Below are 23,037 nucleotides of genomic sequence, written 5' to 3' on the forward strand. Positions count from 1 at the left end.
AGTAAACTCTCGGAGAGAGCCATATGCTATGTGTATGAGTTGAAGAGAGAGAGAGAGAGAGTGTGAGAGAAGAGAATAAGAGATCTTTAAAAATAGGAACAAAATAAGTAATATAATCAACAAACAAAAGATCTTTGCTCTTTATTTTTTTCGGGCTTCCCTCGATCCCTCCCGTCCCCACTGGTATCTCCTCTTTCACGATTGCCCTGTCTTCATCTCCTCGGCCTCGCCATCTGTTGGCGGCAATTCAATCAACAAATTTTGTTTCTTTTTTGCCATATGTGAGACTCTCATGGGGTTGGCCACTGTGGAGCACATTCCAACCTCGCCATCGCCATGGCTCTTCCCTACGCTTGTGGTTCTTCTCATAAACGACAACGCATAATTATGAGGAATTTCGCTCAGCCCCGTAGCCTCATTGCCCTCACCCTCACCCTAACGCACACCCTCATCTTCATCCTCATAGTATTTACATACACAGAGCCTAATAAAAGCGTAAGTGAATAAGCGGGGACACGAACCTTATAAATACAAATACCATATGAATATGAGGAATACAATATTTGACGGACAAATCAACCTTAAGATACCTAGCATTGAAATAAGACTAAAATGAAAATGAAAATGTGCAATTTGAAGATTCATTTTAGACTTTCTTTTCTTTCTGTTTCAATTGATGGGAAATTCTGGTGAAGTCTTTCTTGAATCAGTTCACTCAAACATTGTGTGGTTAAAAGCGATATACCCTTCTTTTGCCATATACCCTATGTACATATGTAACGGTTCCTCGCTCCCTTATACACGCATGATGTCATCAACAGATTTTCGTTATTCATTTCATTCATTTCTCCCTACACCTCCCCCCTTGTTCTCCTTCTCCACCTCACGGCTACTTGGAAAACCGACCTTTTGCTTATTGGTTTTTCTTTTTAGTTTCTAGTTCCGGTTTTTCAATCTTTCCTCTCTCTTTCTCTCTGTATATAAGCCATCTCATTCTATTCTCTGACCATTCCGTTCCGTTAGATTTATATGTCTACTAATTGACTTGCTATAGCATTGCTAACAAAAATTAACGGTATACAGAGAACGAAAAAAAAAAAAAACTAAAAGAGGGAGAGGTGAAAAATTAAGAGAATAAAAAAAATGAAAAATCGTTAAAATGAACTTGAAATTTCCCTCAAATTTTATTTATTTTCATGAAGCGTAAAAAGGGGCAAAACCCAAGTATTAGATGCGTTTAGTTTTAAGAGAGACTCTAAATTAAGTCTCTAAAACAGTTTAATAGAATGCTTCTTAGGATGATAATGCAGTTTTATGGCATGGCAAATGACTGATCTTTAGTTATAACTTTTAACTTGGAGCATATTCCATCTCTTAGCATTCCTAGATTGCTCCCATTTAACCAATTTTTCCACCAATATCAACATTTTAAAGTTGCTTTATCTTTCTATGTACATTATAGATCATTTAGTTCGCAATGGTTCAAAGGTTCAAAGAATCGTTTGGAAATTGTTATCATCAACAGTTCTCTCAGCTACATATCACTTCTCTATATCTGTGGCTCTCTCTGTATATATAGTCTGTCTTGCTTTAAGCACACCTATATATGTATATCTCTTATACCGTTTAAAGACCATGGTCTAATGCTTTTAGCCAATACTTTTTATGTCACTCTAATCGATCATACATATATGGTTCAACATTTTAATTTAAGTCTGCCTTTTAATTTCATTGATGATTTCTTACATTTTCCTAATGATTTTCTCTCAAACATTTTTCAATAATCATTTATCAAATTTGTCTGCAACATTTCATTTTGTTGCACATTATTCAACATTCATCTGAGATCAATCAGTCAATATATGTATATGTAGATATGGATGTATTTATGTACATATATAACACACCCCGAGGGGGGATTTGGTGGCTAGTGGCAATGTGTAAGCATTATAATTTCTTTGATTAGTCGTCTGATAATTTGGAGAGCGTAAGAGTTTGTTTTGTTTCACACAGTTGAATAATCACATACAGGTAAGGTGACGAGGGGGCGGCGGCATGGGGGCACGAACCACCTGACTGGCCGGTATAACTGATAACAAAGTCAAGGAAATCGATAAAAACTTAAGTCACAAACAGAATTTTTGCTTTACAATGATAAAAAAATTAAATTAAATTTACACTTTTTTTTCATGGGTTTTGCTTTTTTTCGGGGTTTGTTCTTGGTTGTTGTTGCTGTTGTTGTTGTTAATGTTGCTTTGCATTATTTAGTTGCAAATTATTTTGGGCACCCACCAGACACAAGAACAACAAAGAGGGCTACGACTACGACGACAACGAGCAGCGGCAGCTGCAACAATTGCCAATTGCATTTGCATTTTCCACACGAAAACGGCAACAACAAAAACACAAAACAACAAAAAAAAAAAAAAAAGAAAAATAAATAAAACACACAAAGGAAAAACGCGAAACGAGGTGTGGAGCAAGCGGCGAGCCACGAGCGACGACGACGGCGGCGGCTTCGAAAGAGCGGCCAGCTATGCCGAACCTCCCGAAAACAAGACACACACACACACACAGACAACGACAACAACAACGTTATTCCCGCGTTACCGTGCCACACACTTTTCAGTTCGTTTTCATCGTCGTTGTGCACGCGGCAAGAGTTAAATGCAATCTGAGGCAAACGAACTAGCTGAGGGAGCCCAAAAGCAGCGGCAACAGCGCGAAAACTCTGCCGCCGCGACGTCGTCGTCGTTGTCGTTGCCGCCGCTACTGCTGTTGGGGCCCGACTTGTTTCTGTGGAGATTCCCCCGTCCCATGTCGCCCTCCTAACACCCAACAACAACGCGACTAATGCGACTTAGCAGCAGCAGCTAAAGGGAAAAATTGTCGAAGGCAGAGAAAAGACAGAGAATCTGATTTCATTTCATTTGATCAACTTTTGGGGCACAATTCCTCAAAGAAATCTGATCGGTGGACGGGGAACTAGTTACACCAATTAGCGAGTAATATTTCTAATTTACTTTTAAATTTAATGAAATTTAATTATTTTGCCTACATTAATTTGAAATTTCTATGTCGGACGTCCTATGAAAGATGCGGTAAGGTCTACGATCAGAAAACTAATTCTCTAAAATCGTAATACTGACATCGAGTAAACTAAGTAAGTCAGAAGAACAATAAAGCCTTTTACGAACAAATTTCGTCTATTTTAGTCGATAGACCAACAAATTGAACTGGACATAAAAATATAACTAACATTGAGAGATCAAGTTCCCAATGCATAAGTATATAAAATATGGGAAAATCAACAGCAATATTTGACATTTTCTATCCGTTTTCTGGACCCTTTTTTTGGTTGGATACTTTAAGCGCTTCTATTATCGGAAATATAGAGAAAATTCAAATCAATTTTGGGCAATTGTTGGATCTTTCATATCCACAAATTAAGTTTATTTTATAAGCTTTGTATTAGCTTTATAATTTTTAAATTTTCTAATATATTTAAAAAACTAACTCCTATTAGAAAACTCAGATTTTGACAGAAAGAAGCCCATCAAATTTCGATTGCTTTTACATAATTTATATGAACTAGTTCTTCGCTGTTGTAGAGTAACTAGTTCCCAATGTTAATGCTAGAATTGTCAATTTGAGCACTAAATAAACCAAACAGATGTAAGCTCAACGCTTTCTTAACATTCGCTATCAATAGGCTGAAAACACACACACAAACAGACTCATATCTTTCTAGTTCTTAACAAATGTATTTAGCCATTTAATGGCCTCCAATCTTTTGTTGATACAAAACATATAAACCTTATACACATACACTTTTGTTTGCTGTGTCGGCAAGTTTTCAACATCTTCAATATTATTTGCATTTGTATTGTATTCACAGGAATATTGTTGTATTCTGTTTGCCTACAATTAGCCAAATACTGGGTCAATATTTATATTAAACACCTGGCTCAGAAACAATGGAAAAAAAACACCCCCTCAAACTAATAAAATGTCAATAGTCGATTGTCGAATAGCCAAGTAGCTAGCCAAATTGCAAATACTCGTGCATATGTGTGTATTTAACACATTGTCAGCGGTCATTTGTTTGTATTTGGATCTAACCCTCACCCTTCATTTGCAGTCTGAGTTTATGTACATATGTGTGTGTGTGTGTGTATATGTGGTATTTGTTTAGTTCAAAACTCAAGAAGTCAGGAATAAGGTATAGAGAAGGAGGAGTGTTTACAATTGTTTATAGTTGTTGCTGTGGCGACGGGCGCAGAGTCTTGTATTGGCAACATGGCAACACAGCAAGAAAAGAAACAAGACTCTTAATCAAAAATGAAAAGAACTAGTTCTGGTGTTATATAAAATACAAAGAGAATAAATTTGGGCAGCAATTTCTTTGTTTGTTTCCGATCCTCCATCAAGTTTATTACTTAAGCAACGATTTTATTGATTTCAGTATGCCCTTGCTCTGCATCGGGGTCACCAATCGTCCCTTATATAATCCACATCCGTTGTTGAAAAGTGAAAACTGTTGCAGACGTAGTTCAGTTAAACCGACGAAGGAGATTAAAGTCGGGAAAAAGTTAATTTGAAGTTTGAAACTCCTGTGCAATCTCTGTCTACACATTTTTCTTGTTGCCAAAATGCCAAAAGTTCAAGTTGATTTGCTCAAAAGGCAACAACAGCGGCGGCAACGCACGTAGGCCGTAATTGTTAACTCTCCAACGCCAACTGTCTCATTATTTATAATAAATTGTTGTTGTACAGAGCCAAAACTGGCGCCTAGCAAGTGCAGGCATCGCATCGACGCCATAACTAAGCCCGGCTCCAAACTAAACTCAACTAGTTACCCATTAATGTAACGCCCCGTTTGCCTTGTACAACCTTGTGCAAAAAAAAACACAAAAAAGTAAACAAAACAGAGCCAAAAGAAGCCAACCGAAAGAGAGCCAAAATCAAAACGAATGAAATATTGTAACTAACATTAAGTAGATACGAAATGAGAGACTCGGAAACATGACGTAATAAACTAACACAAGGCGTAGGATTTCGAGGAGACACGCCTGTTTCTGTGTGGGAATATGGCCAATTCTTGTGTATGTTTGGTTCCCACCCACCCTCTTTTCTACATTGGAGTGGTGCGGTTTGCTTTGGTTTCTCGGTGTGCAGGTGGTGCGCTCATTTTGGCACTTTCCTGTCTCGCTCATTCTGATAAATATTCTAGATATACCCAAACACTATCTACTATATGTGTACATGTGTATGTATATTCTCGATTAAGCCATTGTTCGTTTTCAAATAGAAGACAAAAAAAAAAAGCGAATGAGCACAAAAGGGAACTGTGAATAGATTAATATATATGTATGTTTAAAGTAGTACATAACAATGAGACAATTATAAAGTTAGATAAACTAAGGAAAGCCACAACTTCCAAGTGAATGCAATGTCTATGAACTCTAAAAGGAAGCTAGGCCACAGCAAAAACCAATTGAAAATGCAAGGAGGGCCGGATTCTTGGCCAAATACCCAGTTGAATAAAAGCAAACTAAATAGTACATACTAGCACCTTTAGTTGGCCAGCATGAACTGCAGGTGAACGGCAAAGGAACTAAACTGTTGGAAAAGGTCAATAAACCAGAAATAACAACAACAATCAAATAAAAAATAATACAAAAATGCTAAAAAACGAAATGGTTAAGGAGTGAAAAGTGTAAAAGCTTTTGCAAAATGTAGTCAAAGTCAAAGGAAACTAAAGTTAGAAATCGATGAAGGACTAAAAAAAGTTGTAGTAACTGGAACTACAACTTTATAAGTGATTAACAATGGATGGACTTATAGATATCTTTATGCAAGTATGGAGATGGCAAAGTATATCTGTGGAAATGTTCCATTGATGGCTCATTTTCCCATTATTAGTCTTCCTCGTCCTCTCCTTAACCCTCCCTCGGTTTCGGTTGTACTTGTATGTAGATTTGAATAGGCAAAGTGAAATCCAAAATGAAAAAAGATTCCCAGATTTATAGACCACCGCCCCCACAAATGCATATGTATTTGTGTGTCTTACATACATAATATAATCGCAAACTACCGTAACGTAACATTCATTGATCGATCCATCATTATCTAAAAAAAAAAAAAAACGCGGTTAGCAGTTACCTTTTGTCATTTCTTTCACCTGCTCTGTCTGTTGTCTACTGTCTGCTATGTATTTGGCTTATTGATTAAACAATTTTCCGCCCACCTTAAGACCTCACACAACATAAAAAAAAAAAAAAAAACAAAAAACCCAAACAGCAGTGAAAAAAATAACAAAAACCATAAACGAAAATCGATTTTTTTTTTAACCCAAATTATGACGCTGACCTAGAAAGGCAAAAATGAAGACCCACACACACACACAAAGACAAAGTGTATTAGAGAGGGGGTGGGATGAGGGGGAGTGAATAACATGGCACAACATGACGAATTGAAGCATAAACGTTGCAATTATCATAATTAATGCAAATGCGCCTTAAAGTAGACCAAACCAGCAAAGCGCATTAAGTATTTAAAGACTGAAACTTTGATGAGACGTTTTGGAATGGTAAATTTTTTTTTCGTTTTTATTTTTTTTTTTGTGTTTTGCCTTGTCTATTTATAGACTTTGGCTTAGTTTATTTGACAAACTGTACCATTATTTTGTAGTTGGCCAAAAAAGAAAGAAAAACTTTCCCCCCTTGGCCCAATGCCCACAAGTGGCTGAGTGGGATTTTCACCTGTACGCACCTGGGCAAGTAAACGAAATAGAAAAGAAAATTCTAATTCATTTTCACCCCATTTTCTTTGCACCTTTCTTCGGCGTCCACTCTTTTTCACTATCAGAAAGCAAAGTCTGTGAAAATTGACCCGTTTAATTAGCTAAGGTTAGTTGGCTCAAGAGTTGAACTTAAAACTAACTGGAAACACGGATCATAGGCGGCTGATAAAAGCTGGGGGGAGGGGAAGGAGAAGTTAGCGTTGCATAAGACATTAGAAAGAGAGACGACAGATATCGAAATATGTAGATCTTGCGGATCTTGACATCTCTTCCCAGTGGTTAATGATAAACATCTTCTTCTATGGCGTTGCACTTATGCAATTATAACTGTAGGCATATTTGGTTAGCAAGCTAAAACAGAAAAAACAACACACACACACACACACACACACACACACACACACCAAAACCCACAAAACAATGGCAATTGCAATTTGTTCAATTGTCAGAGATCTCTTTTTACTGTATTTTTTGGGTTACATTTTATGCATAAGTGGAGTGGAGTGGAGTAGAGTGGAGTGGTATATCTTTTGCCTCTTGCAACTTGATGACGACATTTTGCGGATCACTTGAACAAAGTTGCCACATTCATCCATCCATCCAGAGTTAAGTCTTTAGTTTCTTTTTTTTTTTTCGGGGGAGGGCTCATTAAAAATGTTTAAAAATTTGGTAATCTTTTCAAACGGTGCGCGGCATGTTTGCTCGCGTGTGTGTGTGTGTGTGTGTGTGGAAATGCTCCCTTTTAAAATATAAACAAAAAAGGTTGTAAATTATAAATGAAAAACAGGTGTGTCTGCTGACAGGAGTACTCCATTTGAAGACCTATTGGAAATGTCTACATCAACAAGGTGTGAAAATTATAATTTCAGTTGTGAGATTTAACTTTCAAATAAGGAATCAATCACCTGAAGTAAATAACTTTTGCCATATGCCCTCCATATGTTGTCTTAGGGAAGAAGAATCTGTTGGCCAGGTGCTTTAGTTTTTAATTTTGTACCTTTCTCTTCCTTCTTGGGGCTTTCAAATGCCAAAAAATACTCCAATCATCAACTCATAAAATATTTTCTAATTTTGCGGAAAACTTTGCTTACTCGTTCATTCTCAAAGAAAACGAGGAGAAAGCCTTTGACCAGTCGTTTTTTCCTTCTGTTTTTTGCTATTGCTGCGTCAAGTATTTTCTTGTGTCAATCTGAATCGTTGTTTCCTAACTTAGCTCAACTATGTATGGATATTTTGCCACCTTTCTTTACTCTCATTTCGTATGCAAGGCAGAGCGATTTCACACGATAATCAACAAGACATTTGAAATGATCCACCTGTGGTCCCCAACGTCCTCTCTTCACCACCCTCTTGCTCCTCCCAGTCAAAGTTAACGTTTCCGTTTCCCGTTTCGGCCCCGGCCGAGCCGCCTGTTGCATAAAAAGTAAAAGAACAATTGGTAAAAGGTCGGTCATTCCGCAAAATCTTTGCTACGTGATATTTTTGCAGAAACATTTCTTTCCCTTTTTTATCCCCCCGCCACCCCACATCTCACTTACTTGGTCTTTTGTGTTTCCTGCTTTTCACCTTTCATATGTGTATGCACATAAGCATACAAACATTCTTCTGTTGAATGAAATTTTTCTTGCAATTATGCAGAAAATAACAGGTAAGAAAATTTTATTTACTCCGAGTGGCATTCGGGCAAAATAAAAGAGTTCCTGATTAAATGAAGAGCTCTTGCGACAAATAGCGAAAGGCAGCGGTAGCGAAAGGTAGAACGTAAGCGGAAATCGGATGAAAATCATAACGGAAAAACAACAAACAAACAAAAAAAAAAGAGCCTGGGCAATGAGTCTGACCTTTCTTTGGGCCTAATTTTTGAATTACTCCAACAAAATTTCAATGACCTTGCACTCTCTCAATTCATCCATCTTACCACCAGCACCACCTTCATAGCATGCCATGGCCAATTTAGGCGATTTTTATATAACAACTACAACAAGAAACAACCCACACCAAATAGAGTTTCACCTGCCTCAGCCATGAGACAATCAACGACCAAGTGAGTGAGGGAGTAAGAGAAGAGGTGAGTGCAGAGTGAGATGGGGGGAGGAAAATAACACGTTTGCGCGTTTGGTGGCAGTAGCGGGCGAAGATCCGAGATCCCAAAGTGAAAAGTCACACAAAGTCACTTTTTCCAAGCTCAACTTGCAACTTGGAATGAAAATTGGTATTGAAACAAAAGGAAAAATATGTTGCACACCAGCCAGCCAAATACCCTGCATTAATGAGGCCAATTTTCTTCGAACACCGTTTTCTTGATAAATTTGAGCCCAAATAAAATTGTATCTTTTTAGCGATTTCCACCCAATATCCCCCACAGACTAGCGAATGCGAAACACATTTTTTTCCTCCAATCTGTCAGTAACAATTTCGATTTCATCTTGAATTAAAAATCCATATTATTAACACTCGATTTCAAGAGAGACAAGAGACAAAAGACATTGACAAACAACAAGCTCAAAGCCTGCTTTTTTGCCTAATCATGCAGCGGCCAACCGGCAACCGGCAAAAAGGTAATATGGTAGGCGAAAAGGGGGCGGAGACTGGAGCTCCGTTTTTTTCTGCTGTCTAATGGCAAATTGTTGACAGGAGTTTAACATTTGAACGGTAACGGTAACATTGTTGAGCAAGAAAATTGCCCAAGAAACCCAAAGCCCAAATAAGACTTTTCAAATTTTGATAAAGCTAATTGAGATCAATTGATTGCGATTCGCAATTTTCGATGATTCACATTTTTCAATACATTTCGTATTCCACTTGTGCAAGAAATTATGACTTACCCTATAATCGTAATCATGACGATTCTCCAAACTTATATCGCTGTACATGTCTTCAGTTGTATCACAGTTGGAACTACGGCCCGATGAGTTAAAGCTCGAAGATCTGTAGAGTTGGCTGAAACGAATTGAAAAGTATTCACTGATTTTAAATCTTTTCCAACATCTCCAAAGTTTTCTTATTATTGTTTTCATATTTTAGAATAAGAAAATCGAATCTTTGTAAGTCAGAATAATAAGCTCGGTATCTTGATCAACAATTTTTCAAATTCCTAACAACAAGTTTGACAAATTTGCTTCAATGAGAGATGTCTCTTTATTTTTTTAATATTGTTCGTAGAAAAGAAAATATCTATACGAACTTTGTTTTGTACTCTGCTTGATAATTATAGATATTATATATTGGACACTAAATAAAAACAAAATATGGATAAAATTAGTAAAGTTAAGAAAAACATTGCTTAAAGTGTGAAACAAGGTTTGTCCGCAAGCGAAACTTTAAATTCCAAATTGTTAAATTAGCGAAGAAAATAAAAAATTTGTTATTTAATGAATTGTGTCCCGGCTAAATGCTAAACTTGGACAAAGTGGTCTAAAAGTTTGTGTCTCGACTAACCATGAATCTGCACCCTGTGTCGCAACCGCTTAGCAGAGACACTAACAATGTGTGTAGCTTTTTGTAGTCTACTTTTCGGTACTGCTGGTTAATCAAAGCCTAAAAGCGACCACATATTTTTCAATTACCATAGACTTAAACCTAGTCAGCTTTTAAATTGTAAGGAATGGAAAGAATTCTGGTTATTTTGAAAAAGTTATTAAACATTTAAAATTTTGTTAATTAAACGGTATTTCCTTTTTTAATGGATTAACTCCTAATTATTTCTGTTCTGAAAATCTAAATGAATTGAAGTTTAATGGTAATCTAAATAAAGCGACTTTTTAGGCTACGATGGATTGTTTCTTAATATTCTTATTGGTTAATATTTTTGACCTGACTCACCTGGCTAAGGCATTGGTACTTATCTGCCTGCGGCCGGAACTGAAAATAAAGAAGAAAAGAAAAATTTGCATAATTTGGTAAATCATATTAGAGGCAATTAAGCACTAAAAATATTGTAGTTTACTTTAGTTTATGTAACAAATTAGCCCACCGCAATTCGAAACAATTTTTTGGCATCGCAACCAACGAACACGAGGTAAATTTTGTAGTAACAGAAAAAGAAATGCAAATAAATTAGCTGGCATTGAATGACCAGCAGAAACGCAATAAAAAACAACAACAACAACTATTTACAAGTTGTACATACAACAACTTGAGGCAGACACCGCAAAACCCAAACACGTGATAAAAACCAAATACAACAAACACAAGAAAAGAAACAATAATAGCCACCCACGCGGCCAATTGACGCCTACGGCCCGATAAACAATGAAACAGGTAAAAAACAAAAAAAAAATACATAAGAAACCAAAATCGACAATGAAAATAATGCAGACAAGAAACCAAACCAAATCGAAACGGAACGCAAAGAGAATGAAAAAGAAAACAAAAGGCAAACAAAGACGTCAAAGACAAAATAATTGCGAAAGTCGAGACTGACAGACAACAGAAAAAAATGTTGAAAAAGTGAAATTGAGGAAATGTGGGCGACAAGAGAAGCGGAAGGGAGCATCAAAGGAGGACGAAAAGTAAAGTGCATTGCTAGATATAGGTCAAAGGTAAAGTGCAGAGGAACCGTCTTGAAAGCCCCATTCGATAAGGCAATGTTAATTGATATATACTTATATATATATATATATATATCCTTGATATAAGTGGATAAGTCAAGTATGACTCATCACTCAGGGGTTTTGTGTGTGCACCAGGGAGAGAAATCGCTCTTACTATCATTGATTTTGGATTTAAGACACTAAAGATGAGGAACAGATTCTGCACTTATTAGCCATCAATTTGTTGGCTGATGCTTAAGATAAATAAGGTGAACAGAATGATTCTTACAAGTTCTGTAACCTTTTTAATGATGTCTGTAACGCTTTTGGTTAACTTTAATCTCTCCAAGTTTATGAGATTTATACGAGTGATGATTGTAGTAGACAAAAGACAGGGGTATCTCCAGATAATGATAATGGAGATGATGACAAAAGGCATACTCGAGGAGGAGGGGATTACAACCAACTGCTCAGGATATTGGTCATTTCATAACGAATAAGTTATAAATTCTGAATCACTTTACTTTTTTCAATCGAAAATCTTCAGAGCTTTAAACCTAGAATTTCGCTTAACTTAAATGAATTAATCCTTTTCTTGGTTTAAAGCCATCTTTGTCTTGGCCCTTTTTGTCAGAAGAGACGACTCTATGAAATATTAATAAAGTAAACCGTCATCTAACAAGAAGACAAGTGAAAAGTGACTTCAATGGGGCAACGAGTAAGTGATTTTCTCGAATAAGGGATTCGCGTTTTCCTATTCCCCGAAAAACTAGCAAAAGTGAGAGACAAATATTTATGTATCTAGCTAAGCCATGCCCCTCGCCCCATGTGTTTGTGTGCAAAGAATTTGTATTTTTTTATTACTCTTGTTTTTATTTTGTTGTTTTCCTGTAAATATTTGTTTTTTTTTTTTTTCCTTTTTGTTTTGCGGTTTTTCGTTCGCTTAAGGTGATCTCACATGGCGGCAAATGTTTCGATAAGCTGAGCAAAAAACCGCAAAATTTCCGTTGTGAAAATTGAAACAACATATTTTCTTTCGGTCCAATTGGAAAGGAGACTGACTGACTGAATGAATGAAATGCTTGTAAAGAGGTGGAGATCCAGGAGGGGGGAAATTAAACTAAACTCAAATGAAAAGTAAAACAAAAACAAATACAACATGAAAATATCTCTTTTTTTTTTTTTTGTTTTTGTGGTCAGCCTCCTCAGTTGAACTCATTAACCCAGTTTTGTGTTTTATGCTGAAAATGTCTCATCTCGTTTATGGGGCTCTGATCTCCTCCCTCTCCCTCGCTCTCTCTCTCACTCTCTCTCTCTCTGAGTGAAGTATATTTTTATACCAACAACTACAAAAGCTACAACAACAACTAATGCAAATTAGCTGCAAAAATTTTCCAAGCTTACATAAAAACCAAAAAAAAAAAACCAACAAAAAACCAAACGCACACTAAAATATCAACGAGTGTTGACCAAAGAAACTGAAATGGAAAAATGATTTGTTTGGTTGCGTAATTTACAGTGGAAAACAAACTTTTCACCTCACCGAACGATCAATGCACTTCTAAATACGAAAGGCTAAATATCTTTTTTGATTCCCATTTTTTTGTTTTTAAATTTATATTTTATTAATGGAATTTAATAAATTTGGTCACTAATCGTCTGTCCGTTTGACTTAACAACACAAAACAAAAGGACAACAAATTCTATAGGCTATTGGACCAACCAAAAATGCAATTGAGTACCTACTATGGGTGTAAGGGAGATAGCAAGATCATTTCAAAAGTAATCTGCAATCGAATCTCAATCATTAAGTTACAAGAATTGCACCGGGTCAAACTAAGAAAAAATGTGTAACAAAATTGTCAGGACATCCCCAAGTATCCCTTCTGCTTCTTTTATGAACATCGCTGATCCAATTTTCAGAATTTTTTGAACATTATGATTATGCACATCCTTTTGAAAGCAAATAAGCTCAAAATAAATGTTAACCTATAAATATATTCTTTCTAATTGTATGTTTTTTTCTTTAACAGTTTTCGGATACATGGAATAATGGCAAATAAAGGATTACCCCTCGGACAAAGCAATGGAATAACCATTAACTAGTTACGCTGACTTAACTAATCTGAAGTACAAATGAAAACTAATGTAAACCTGCTTTTCGACTAGACTCTCTATCATAATGTGCATACCTTCTCTTCTTGGGAAGAGTATAAAAAGGCAAAACAAAAAATGCATTTGTGTTTTTATTTTGTTTTTGGCATTTTAATGGCGTTGAGTTGCTAAGATAAGCCAAAAACAAAAAACAGGTGCAACTCTTGCCAAATCTAAATCAAATGGATTGAGGGGGAAACGCAAAATTAAAACAAAAAAAAAAAAATCCATCAAAGTGAAGAAAATTTGAGAATGAAATTGTTATTTTCCCCCGCGTCAAACAAATGACAGTAAATTAACAAAATAATAATAATAACAGCAAATAAAACAAAAAACGAAAACCTAAAAAACGATCAAGGTAATGACATATAATTACCTAAGTATATAAAAAAAACAAAATAAAACTGTCTAAATACGATTTAAAGGTCATATAGTCAGACTGAATGGGACCGAATATATGCTACATATACGAAAGTCATCAAGCTAACTGTTTTCTAGAGTGTGTGTGTGTGTGTGTGTGTGTGTGTGGATAACCTTGAGTTCACTTTTCAAAATTAAATTCAGTTTGAATGAAATTTTAAACGTTTGACCGGAAACTGCGGCTGCGGTTTCTTACTCATCCCCTTCTTAAAGATATCAAACCGAACAAAAGGCAAGGAGCTGAAAGCCTTAGAAACTCCATGAACAAACATTATGATCAGTTAAAGTGTATTCCATAGTTAGCATGGGGATAAATATTTGATTTTACTTGGCTGGTTAGTTCATATACATATGTAAATGTGTTTTTGTCCACGCAATGTCGCTGGACCGTAGGAAATGTAACCAGAGCTCTAAAGTAATGTGTGGGCCACTCAAATACCCATTGAGAGTCCTAGAGTCCTGTTTGCCTGCAGATAGATAACGATATTACATGCATACATGCTGCCACCATTTTAGTCTTTGGGCCAACTGGAGTTCAACCTGTTGAATGACCCTTTTCTCTCTCATTCTTCCCCTGCTTTTGCCTCTCGTTCTTTTCAACATTATTTTTTACACATTCGTGTTGTTACGCTTCGCTTGGATTTGAGAATTTTGTTGATGCTTCCCCACCCACACTCACATGAAGGGCAAAAACAGGCGAGAGTGCACCAAGTGAGAGACGGAGAGAGAGATAGGGACATGAGAATGGAATTCTCACTGTTAGCGAACAGCAAACTTCTCTCATGTCAGTTTTTTGCGCAACTATTTTGAAAATCATGTAATTTGCTAATTACATAATAAACAGCTCGAAACTAATTAGTCCATAAGAATGAAATATAATTCATATTTCCAAACGGAAAGACTGATGTTGATATTGATGGATTGATTTCTCTCTCTCTCTCTCGCAATCTTTATTGGCTTTCTGTTAACAACCGAGTGTTAATTGCAAAGAAAAATACATTAACTTAAAGTCACCTGACAAAGGGTCGCCTCTTATTGGGCTTCTGTTGGCTTTAACGCATTTAACTGACTGACTATCCGAGTACGAGTGTAACAGTCACGCACCACACCCAAGACCCAAACCCCTTGGGATAGAAAATTTTAATGATCATCTCTACCTGGCCTCCTCCTCCTCCAATAACAACAAATTAAACAAAAAAAGAGAGAAACAAAATAAAATAAAAATAAAAAAAGAAAACAACATAACCTCCCCGCGGGTTGTTTGTTGTTAAATGAAGAAATGAAAAGAAAACCAAGCAAAACGAAACGTAAATTAAATAATCAGCAAAGTAACAAAAAAAAAAAAAAAACAACAACAGGAAAAAATGGCATACTAAAAAAAATAATAAAAAAAAAAAAAAAAAAAAATTTAAAAATAAAATGTGTAAAGCTAGCTCAAGTTTTTTGAACTTTGCCAACTTAAAATTCAAACCAGACAAAAATCACCTTTGTTTGCTTGACTCTCCCCCGCCTCCCACAAAACGGCACTGCCCCTCCCTTTGATCCCTCAACACTTAACTCTTTTTCTTTGCTTTGCTCGCCAATTCTCAAGAAGTAAATTTATGTCTCATATTTTGTTCGACGTTTTTGTGCCTTGAATGCTTAAGCCCGAACCGAAGTCCAAGCCCAAAGCCCAAGCCCAGCTTGGCCAAGTCAATCAATCAGGCTAAACTGTTCAAGAACGGCATGGGGGAGAGAGGGGGCTGGATGGGATTATGCAAAAACAAAGAAGGGGAGAAACAAAAAAAAAATAGACAAAACACTTGTTCCACCTAACCGACTCTACAAATATATAAACTGACCCACTTAATCTGTTTAATGTCGGAAGTTTTTTTTGTTGCAAATTGAATATAGGAAATAAATATAGATATAGAGAAAATTATATAGATACATATATCCTTCGATTATTGGATGTAGTTGCTTTGCTGACGAACTGATTGGGCCCCTCTGGGGATAAATTTTGTTTGCTCTTTTTGGTTTTACGACTTTTGGGGAAGGTGCAAAATTGTTTTCATAATGAAATGCTTGAATGCACAATTAACTAAAAAAATATTGCAAATTATTGTGTGTTGGCAATGTCTTAGTTCCACACAGGCAACCAAGCTAACCTGCTGCTGGCTTGCTCATTAGGCGCCTGGGAAAACAATTATTCCAACCATCTTAATGGCTATTAAAAACTTGAGGAAAAACTTGCCTGATTACAAGGGAATGTAGTTTTGTTTGTTTATTGTTATTGTTGTTGTCATAATTTAATTATGACCAAACGAAAAACGGTCTCCCTAAGTCTTTATAATTAAGATACCAACAAAAAAAAAAACACATAAAGAGAGTGAGATTTAATTCAAATATCACACAGGTTCTTCTAGCGAATAAGAAATGAAGAAAATAAAAATATTGTCAATTACTGCGATTTCCAAAGAAAAATGAACAATGAATGTCTCTACGCCCTGCGACATTAACTTTTCCTTCCCAGTGAAAGTATTTACGATTATATATACTTATATTGGGGGCGTTTTACTTTGGTTTTCTTATGAACTACTTAGACATAGAAAGAAATGCGTGCAGCATATATGTATGTATGTATGTATGTGGGTGAGGATGGGTGCTTTAGGTGAGGATGGGTGGAGAAACACAGAATGAGTGAGAGAGAGAGAGAGAGAGCGAAATAGGGGTACAGGTTACTTTGGGTTTTCATATACGCACGTTTTTCTCAAATGACTACGCCGGTCATAGGGAAAATATTCAAAGTATTCATCATCCATATGGGTATGTCTGTCGCGCTGCTTCTGCTGCTGCCGCTGCCGCTGCCTCTTATTATCTTAATCAAATTTTGCGCAAATCTTGTTAACTTTTTTCCCCGTTCAAGTCATTTACTTGGCCTTCTTGCCCTGAGGGCTGATAAAATGTTATTATCTTTAGATAAGATTTAAATGGTTTCTTGGGAATAATCGTTTAACGTTTGCACACTGTTTGGGTGACACACACACATACACAGAGAGAGATAAAGAGAAAGAGTGTGTGAGATATTTTCTAAGGAATCGTTTACACTATTTCGTTTGTTTTGCCTTTTCAGCCATTGAATGAATGAAATAATGCAACATTTTGCTGCTTGTACTTATTTCACTTCACTTTTGATTGAATGTTTTCAACAACAACAACAACAACTACAACAAATTTGTTGTAATCATCTATCTACACAGAGAGTGCGAGACGAGACGAAAGGAAACAAGCCAAAAATTAGACACACTTTCGCAGCAAACTTCTCTTTCTTTTTGTTTGTTACTCCTCCACCTCGACTCTCCTCCTCCGTCCGGCTGCATCTGCTTGGCCAGCCACACTTCACTTTTCATTACAAATCATTTGAAGCGCGTCTTTTGGTCTATGATTTACGAGTACGTGTATGTAGCATAGTTATATGGTTAATATTTTATAAACACGCGTTTTATGTGGCAGCTGCCATCGCCGCCGCTGCCGCCTCCACCGCTCTGATAACGTCGTTAAATGATTGCTCCCCCACCCCACACCTCATCTATGTCTCTCTCTCTCTCTATCACTCTCTAGCGGAAAGCGAAATTGCAGTCAGAGCCACCGCAATGCAGTCACTCACCATCTCACTCACTGACCAACTGAACAATGAAATTGTGCAGCAACCGATGTATAACTTTTATATGGCTGCTTAAAGGTAATTAAGGCTATAAAACGTTGTGATTTTGATTGATGTTTCGATCACCACACACACACACACAGAGGAGAGGAATGGGTGTTAGGGTTTGAAATATTAACGATGCAGCAAGGGAGGGAGCGGGCTGTAAGTAAAGCAGTTCACAAAGGAAAGTGCCCAAGAAGATGGCCCAAGAAGAGGCCAAAGTGTAAACCAAACTTGCATTATATAAATCAAAAATTTTAAATCGAGACTAAGAAGTTTCCATACTTCAATTTCTTGACGATTAGAGAATTTGAAATACAACAAAATGTTAATTAATTAAATTTTTTGAAAGAATATTAGAAAAGGTTTCAATGAACAATTGAACGCAATTGTGGAATGCAACAAAAGGGCGTGGGCCCTTTAACCAACTGAAACTAAGTCACGTGCAACAGAACAAGGCAGACGGAGAAAGAGCGATGGAGAGAGAAATATAGAGATATAGAGAGAGATAGAGAAATATTGGGGGGTGTGGGCAAGACAGGTGGCTACCAAAGATTTCTTCCTATCTGTCGTCTATGCAGCTAGTCTGTGTATACATTTGTATGTATGTATATATTATATGGGAATGTGCAACACTCAATGCCTGCGTCAGTATTTCTGTTTTTTTTTTCTAATTTTTTGCTGTTATTTTTTTTTTTTGACTAGTTGTTGTAGTTGCAATCATTAAGGCGTAACGCCGTAAATTACCAAAGTGTAAACTACAACAAAAACAAAAAAAACACACACACACACACAGACACATACACATACACGCATAGATATATATCAAACGCGCTGTGTTCAAATTAAAAACGTTTTCTATTCCATGGAAAGCGAAATTTATGATCAAAAAACGCAATTTTGTGTTACTTTTCTGCACACACAGAGAGCACAGAGCAGAGCCACATTTAGCACAGAGTTTTTAGCGATATAAAAAACAAATGTTTCACATACGCCGCGTTGTCTGGCTTGTTTGACTTTCACATACTTTTATTTGATTTCGGTTTTTTTTTTTTGTGGGGATAATTTTGTTAGTTGTCGTCGTCGTCGTCGTCGGCGGCTTGTTTGCTATAATTTGCGATGATGCGAAATTTTGTATTTAGATTTTTCTTATGCCACACCGGAACCGTATAGAGGAGGCAAGATGCGGATGCTTTTTACGGCACGAAATGTGGTTAACACAGACGCACACATACAAAATTTACTTCGCCTGATATTATGGCCAACAACCGCACGCGTTTGCAGCAAGTTGGATACTAAACCAGGCGAATATCAAATTATTTACTTGGCCTTACTCTGTTTCAAACCGGGTTCGAAGCAGCAGCCAACTATAAAACAGTTTTTTGTTGTTTTTTTTCCGTCTGGTTTACTATAAATGGCCAAGAGAACAAGTGTGTGGGAGAGAGAGACTGAGCAGAGAGCAAACAAGGGATAGGGAGAGTCCGTGGAGGAGTCTGCAACGAGTGAATAAAACTATTCAATTGCGTTGCCAGATTGTTGAGAGAGCGAATCATTTTTAGATCTTTAGATATGGCGAGCAGTCTATCTGAACATTTCAATCATTTCTACAAATAACATGATCATTTAGAATATACATTTATTTTAGGGGTGATGAGAATGAGCTCCAGGTTAAAAGACAAACTTCTCACTCGAACATCAAGACATGATTATAGCTTAATGAGCTTGCAGTTTATTGCAATATTTGCTGCACATTTTAATATTTTTATTCTCACTTGAAAAGATAACTTGATGGTTAGAGAGACTAACATTCGAATTACATTTCATTCAAAAACATAAAATGAAAATCGATTAAAATTTGGCTAAGGATGTGGCAGAGTTAGAAGTTTCTGAGAATATTTAGAATTTTATAAATGAAATTTGTGATTGAACATTGAATCAACTTTTTATTCATCACAAATCGTTCAACAGGTCTCTAAGAGCGCGGGACCCCATAAACTGCCTGCCCATGGCATCATCTAATCCTGCTATTTGGTAAATCCGCTTTCGGAATGAGTCTAGAGTAAAAAACCATCTAGCATCCATTCATCTACTTCTTCACATTCATTTGGTATAGAGTATTAACAAGTCACTATACAGTTTTTCATTGAGATACATTTGTCAGTTCTCAACTAAACTATTTGATGCCAATTAATCTGGCAACACTAGCAACTGCTACCATTCGCCCTGCACTTGCAACTTGTTTGTCGGCCAACATGTTTGAAGGCCAAACAAACGAAAATCTTGGCCATAAACAGTGCACTATGTTTTTATCTGTTTTTTGTTTTTTCTTTTTGATAGTTGTATCTCACAGATACTTATGCGCTCTTATCCAAGTTAGCGACCCAGCCATGTTACCTTTGCTGCCAAATTATCTTTGCACTTGCCAATTTAGAGCTTAGAAAAAGGCACACAAACGAAACAAAAAACAGTTAATTGAGCCCGCCGACAAGTTAAGGCCGAATGACAATGCCCAGAAGACAGATTTCATCTGTAATTATGAAGTAAAAAAACACAACAACAAATTGTCTGCCCCTGTTTAGTTGCATAGGAAAAATAAATTTGGCCAATTGTCAAGCAACGCAATCAAGATCCTCGATAAGTAAATAATATAGAAACGACTAAATTTAGTTCCATCACATAATAAATGGTAATAATCCAGGTAAGAATTCTATAACCAGACGAATGTATTGGGTTTGGTTGTATAATTTAACACTCAATTAAAGTTCTTGCAATTCAATCAATTACCCATAGTAAATTATTCAAGATATTTGCCGAGCAATTTTCATTCTTAATGTATAGTTTTCCATACAATTTAATTGTAATAGAGTGTTTAAAAGAAAATTGCATAGCCGCCAGTCTGATATCAACACGAAACTTCCTACAATTCCATTCCAAGTTGCCAACTTCTGGTCAGAGTATGAACAAATGTGCAATAGCTTAAAGTGTTCTAATTCTTGAGAAAGCCTCGAATGAGTTTTACTTAATATACTAAAAACGAAATTGGATATGAAAAACTATTGAGAAATTTTGTTTACAAGAATGATTGATTTCCCAGCATCCGAGTTGTGTCGTCGAAAGACGTCTACTTTCGAGGAAAAGCATTTGATTTGCTCATTTCTACCCAAGATTCATAATATATATCTATTTATGTACGAGGATTTCCTTTTCTATTCTATCATGACCATACCTCTAATCTTACAAAGGTCCAAAGGTCGAAGAAAAGGTCCTTTAGAAAAACCCAAACAATTGACTAACTTTTGAAGTCCTTTGCAAGGAATTAAAGGAATCAAACGGTCAATAACTCTTAGACAAAGATGCATAGAAGAAGAGAATTTAAGAATTTGTTTCACACCTAAGTATTTAACTCGCATTATTGTTTTACTACCAATTTCAAATTTTGTTTTATAAATTAAAATGAAGATAATTTCAGTATTTCTTCTTTGAATTCTCTTAAATGAGATGGGACTTTAAGATGTTTAAAACGAGAGAAAACCACATGGAAATCAGCATTAAAGTACGCATTTTAGTTTTTCAAGACAAGGCACATTCATTGCCCTTTCCATTTCCATTTTCATTTCTTTTTGTGCATCCAGCTCTGAGTACCTTTTGGTTTTTCCTTGCACTTGATCATTTACATTTCATTTTCCCACCGGATGAGCAAAAACAAAAGACATTTGCATGACAAATTAGAGTCAAGTACACGTTGTGACTGGCTGGGACCGGGCTCCTGGGAACAACGAAAGAAGTTATCTGTCTTGGGCATGGCCATGTAGCCCTGGCCACAGCCCTAGCTGTAGGCAGCGATTTAACTACTTGCTTGATGGCAAATCTAATTAGTCTCACTAAGATTTCTCACATTTATTAAGTGTCTGTTAAGCTCCGAACTAAAATTCTTATACGTGTTTCTTTTTTTTTTTTGGGTCAATTTTTCGTTAAACCAAACGCAAGACCAAGAGGAAGACGACGAAAAAAACACTACTCAAGATACGGCCTAAATTCTGAAGAGTAAACACAATTGCGGCATATAAAAACCAGTTTGCCACCAACTTCCCTCTTGTACGAAAATTCCAATGGCATGACAACCCCAGAGGAGTGCAGAAAAAAATAAGAATAAGAAAAAAATAATAAATTTTGCACATTAAATAGAAGCATCGAATATCAAGTTACCCTCTCGATAAGAACAGAATTGAATAGAACAATATATCAATTGATGGTTAAGTAGGTTGTGCAATTGCCAAACAAAGTGCCAAAGGAACTTTAGTAGATCTAAAAAGACTTCTATCAGGAACATCCCAAAGGAAAACTTGCAAAGAGAAAGTGTCGCCTGGTCATTCATCGTAAATTAATTCTTCTATCCATATACCTTAATGTTAGATGGGTCAGGGTATCAAAATATAAATAAGAGAGAAAAAAAGAGTTGGCAAAACTTGTAAGCCAAGTCAAGCTGAACAACGTCGTCGCCGCCGTCGTCTACCTTCAACCTTTTCACTTGAACAAAGAGTTCAAAAAGCAGATGAACAACTTTATGTCGCAGAGGACGATCAAAGGAAGAGGAGCGGGAGGCAGATGGATGTATGTACATATAGTAGTATCGTATATCGTAGGTAGTTCTGCTGTTTTCTTCGCTTGAAACAGGAAGTAAGCTCTTTAAAAAGGAACCATCAACTATTCACCCAGCTTTGAGATCTTTGTCCACAATAATTTGACTTCTGTTACGACTCAATTATTTGTCTCCAATTAAATCGAGAAAAACAACCAAAGAAAAGAGATAAAGAGGGCCAAATACAACAAAAAAAAAAGAAAGAAAAAAAATGCGAAGGGAAACTCCAAGTAATTGTTTGTTCAACTCGAAACTCTCTAATCTCTTGCTATTAATCTGCTGGAATTTATTTGGCTTTGGTCTTATTTCTGTTATTGCCAACAATAACATAAATCGCGACCAAGAAAATTGAATTGACAAGGGAGGCAAAAGAAAAACAACAACAAAAAAATGGCAAAGCTGTAACAAAGTGATCTGAAATTTGATATGTATTTACATCTTTTAGTACATTATCTTAATCTAGCATGACCACAAACCGAATGAGCTAAATATGAAGTTAAGTTTTGTGTGAAAATTTCTATATATGTACAAATTAAGTAGAACGGATAAGAAATGGAATTTCGCTTACTGTCTCATTGAGCCCCAACGACGTTGAGTTAAACTATCGGGATTGCTGTAAAATAAGTATTTCGATTAATTCCAGATATACAAAAGTAATTTATGCAACATTTTAATTAACAACTACATGTAATTCAAATCACTAGGCCAGGCCGTAGTTGGATTATCGATATTGAAATTCAAGTAGATTGAACGCCATAAACTGTCTAAAATTCGTTGATTCGTAGAACACATTTTGAATGTA

The 23,037-nt window shown here is 36.2% G+C and overlaps 1 protein-coding gene across 6 annotated transcripts in view; it reads right to left on the bottom strand.

Annotated features, from left to right (window-relative positions):
- nuf (rab11 family-interacting protein nuf) overlaps positions 1 to 23,037 on the bottom strand; it is a 51,099-nt gene that overhangs the window by 13,732 nt on the left and 14,330 nt on the right. For 2 of the 6 annotated variants that reach the window (XM_068294016.1, XM_068294017.1), the window contains exons 5-7: positions 22,804 to 22,848; positions 10,628 to 10,666; positions 9,631 to 9,745 (exon numbers count right to left, since the gene is read on the bottom strand). In XM_068294016.1, the coding sequence (XP_068150117.1) occupies positions 9,631 to 9,745; positions 10,628 to 10,666; positions 22,804 to 22,848 (199 nt within the window). Of the gene's footprint in view, positions 1 to 9,630; positions 9,746 to 10,627; positions 10,667 to 16,653; positions 16,917 to 18,623; positions 18,851 to 22,803; positions 22,849 to 23,037 lie in introns of those variants that run through there. The other 4 variants (XM_068294018.1, XM_068294020.1, XM_068294021.1 and 1 more) reach the window with 3 other exon arrangements.

This window comes from Drosophila tropicalis, unplaced genomic scaffold (genome assembly GCF_018151085.1).
Source record: "Drosophila tropicalis isolate 14030-0801.00 unplaced genomic scaffold, ASM1815108v1 contig_805, whole genome shotgun sequence".
Taxonomy (NCBI): Eukaryota; Metazoa; Arthropoda; class Insecta; order Diptera; family Drosophilidae; genus Drosophila; species Drosophila tropicalis.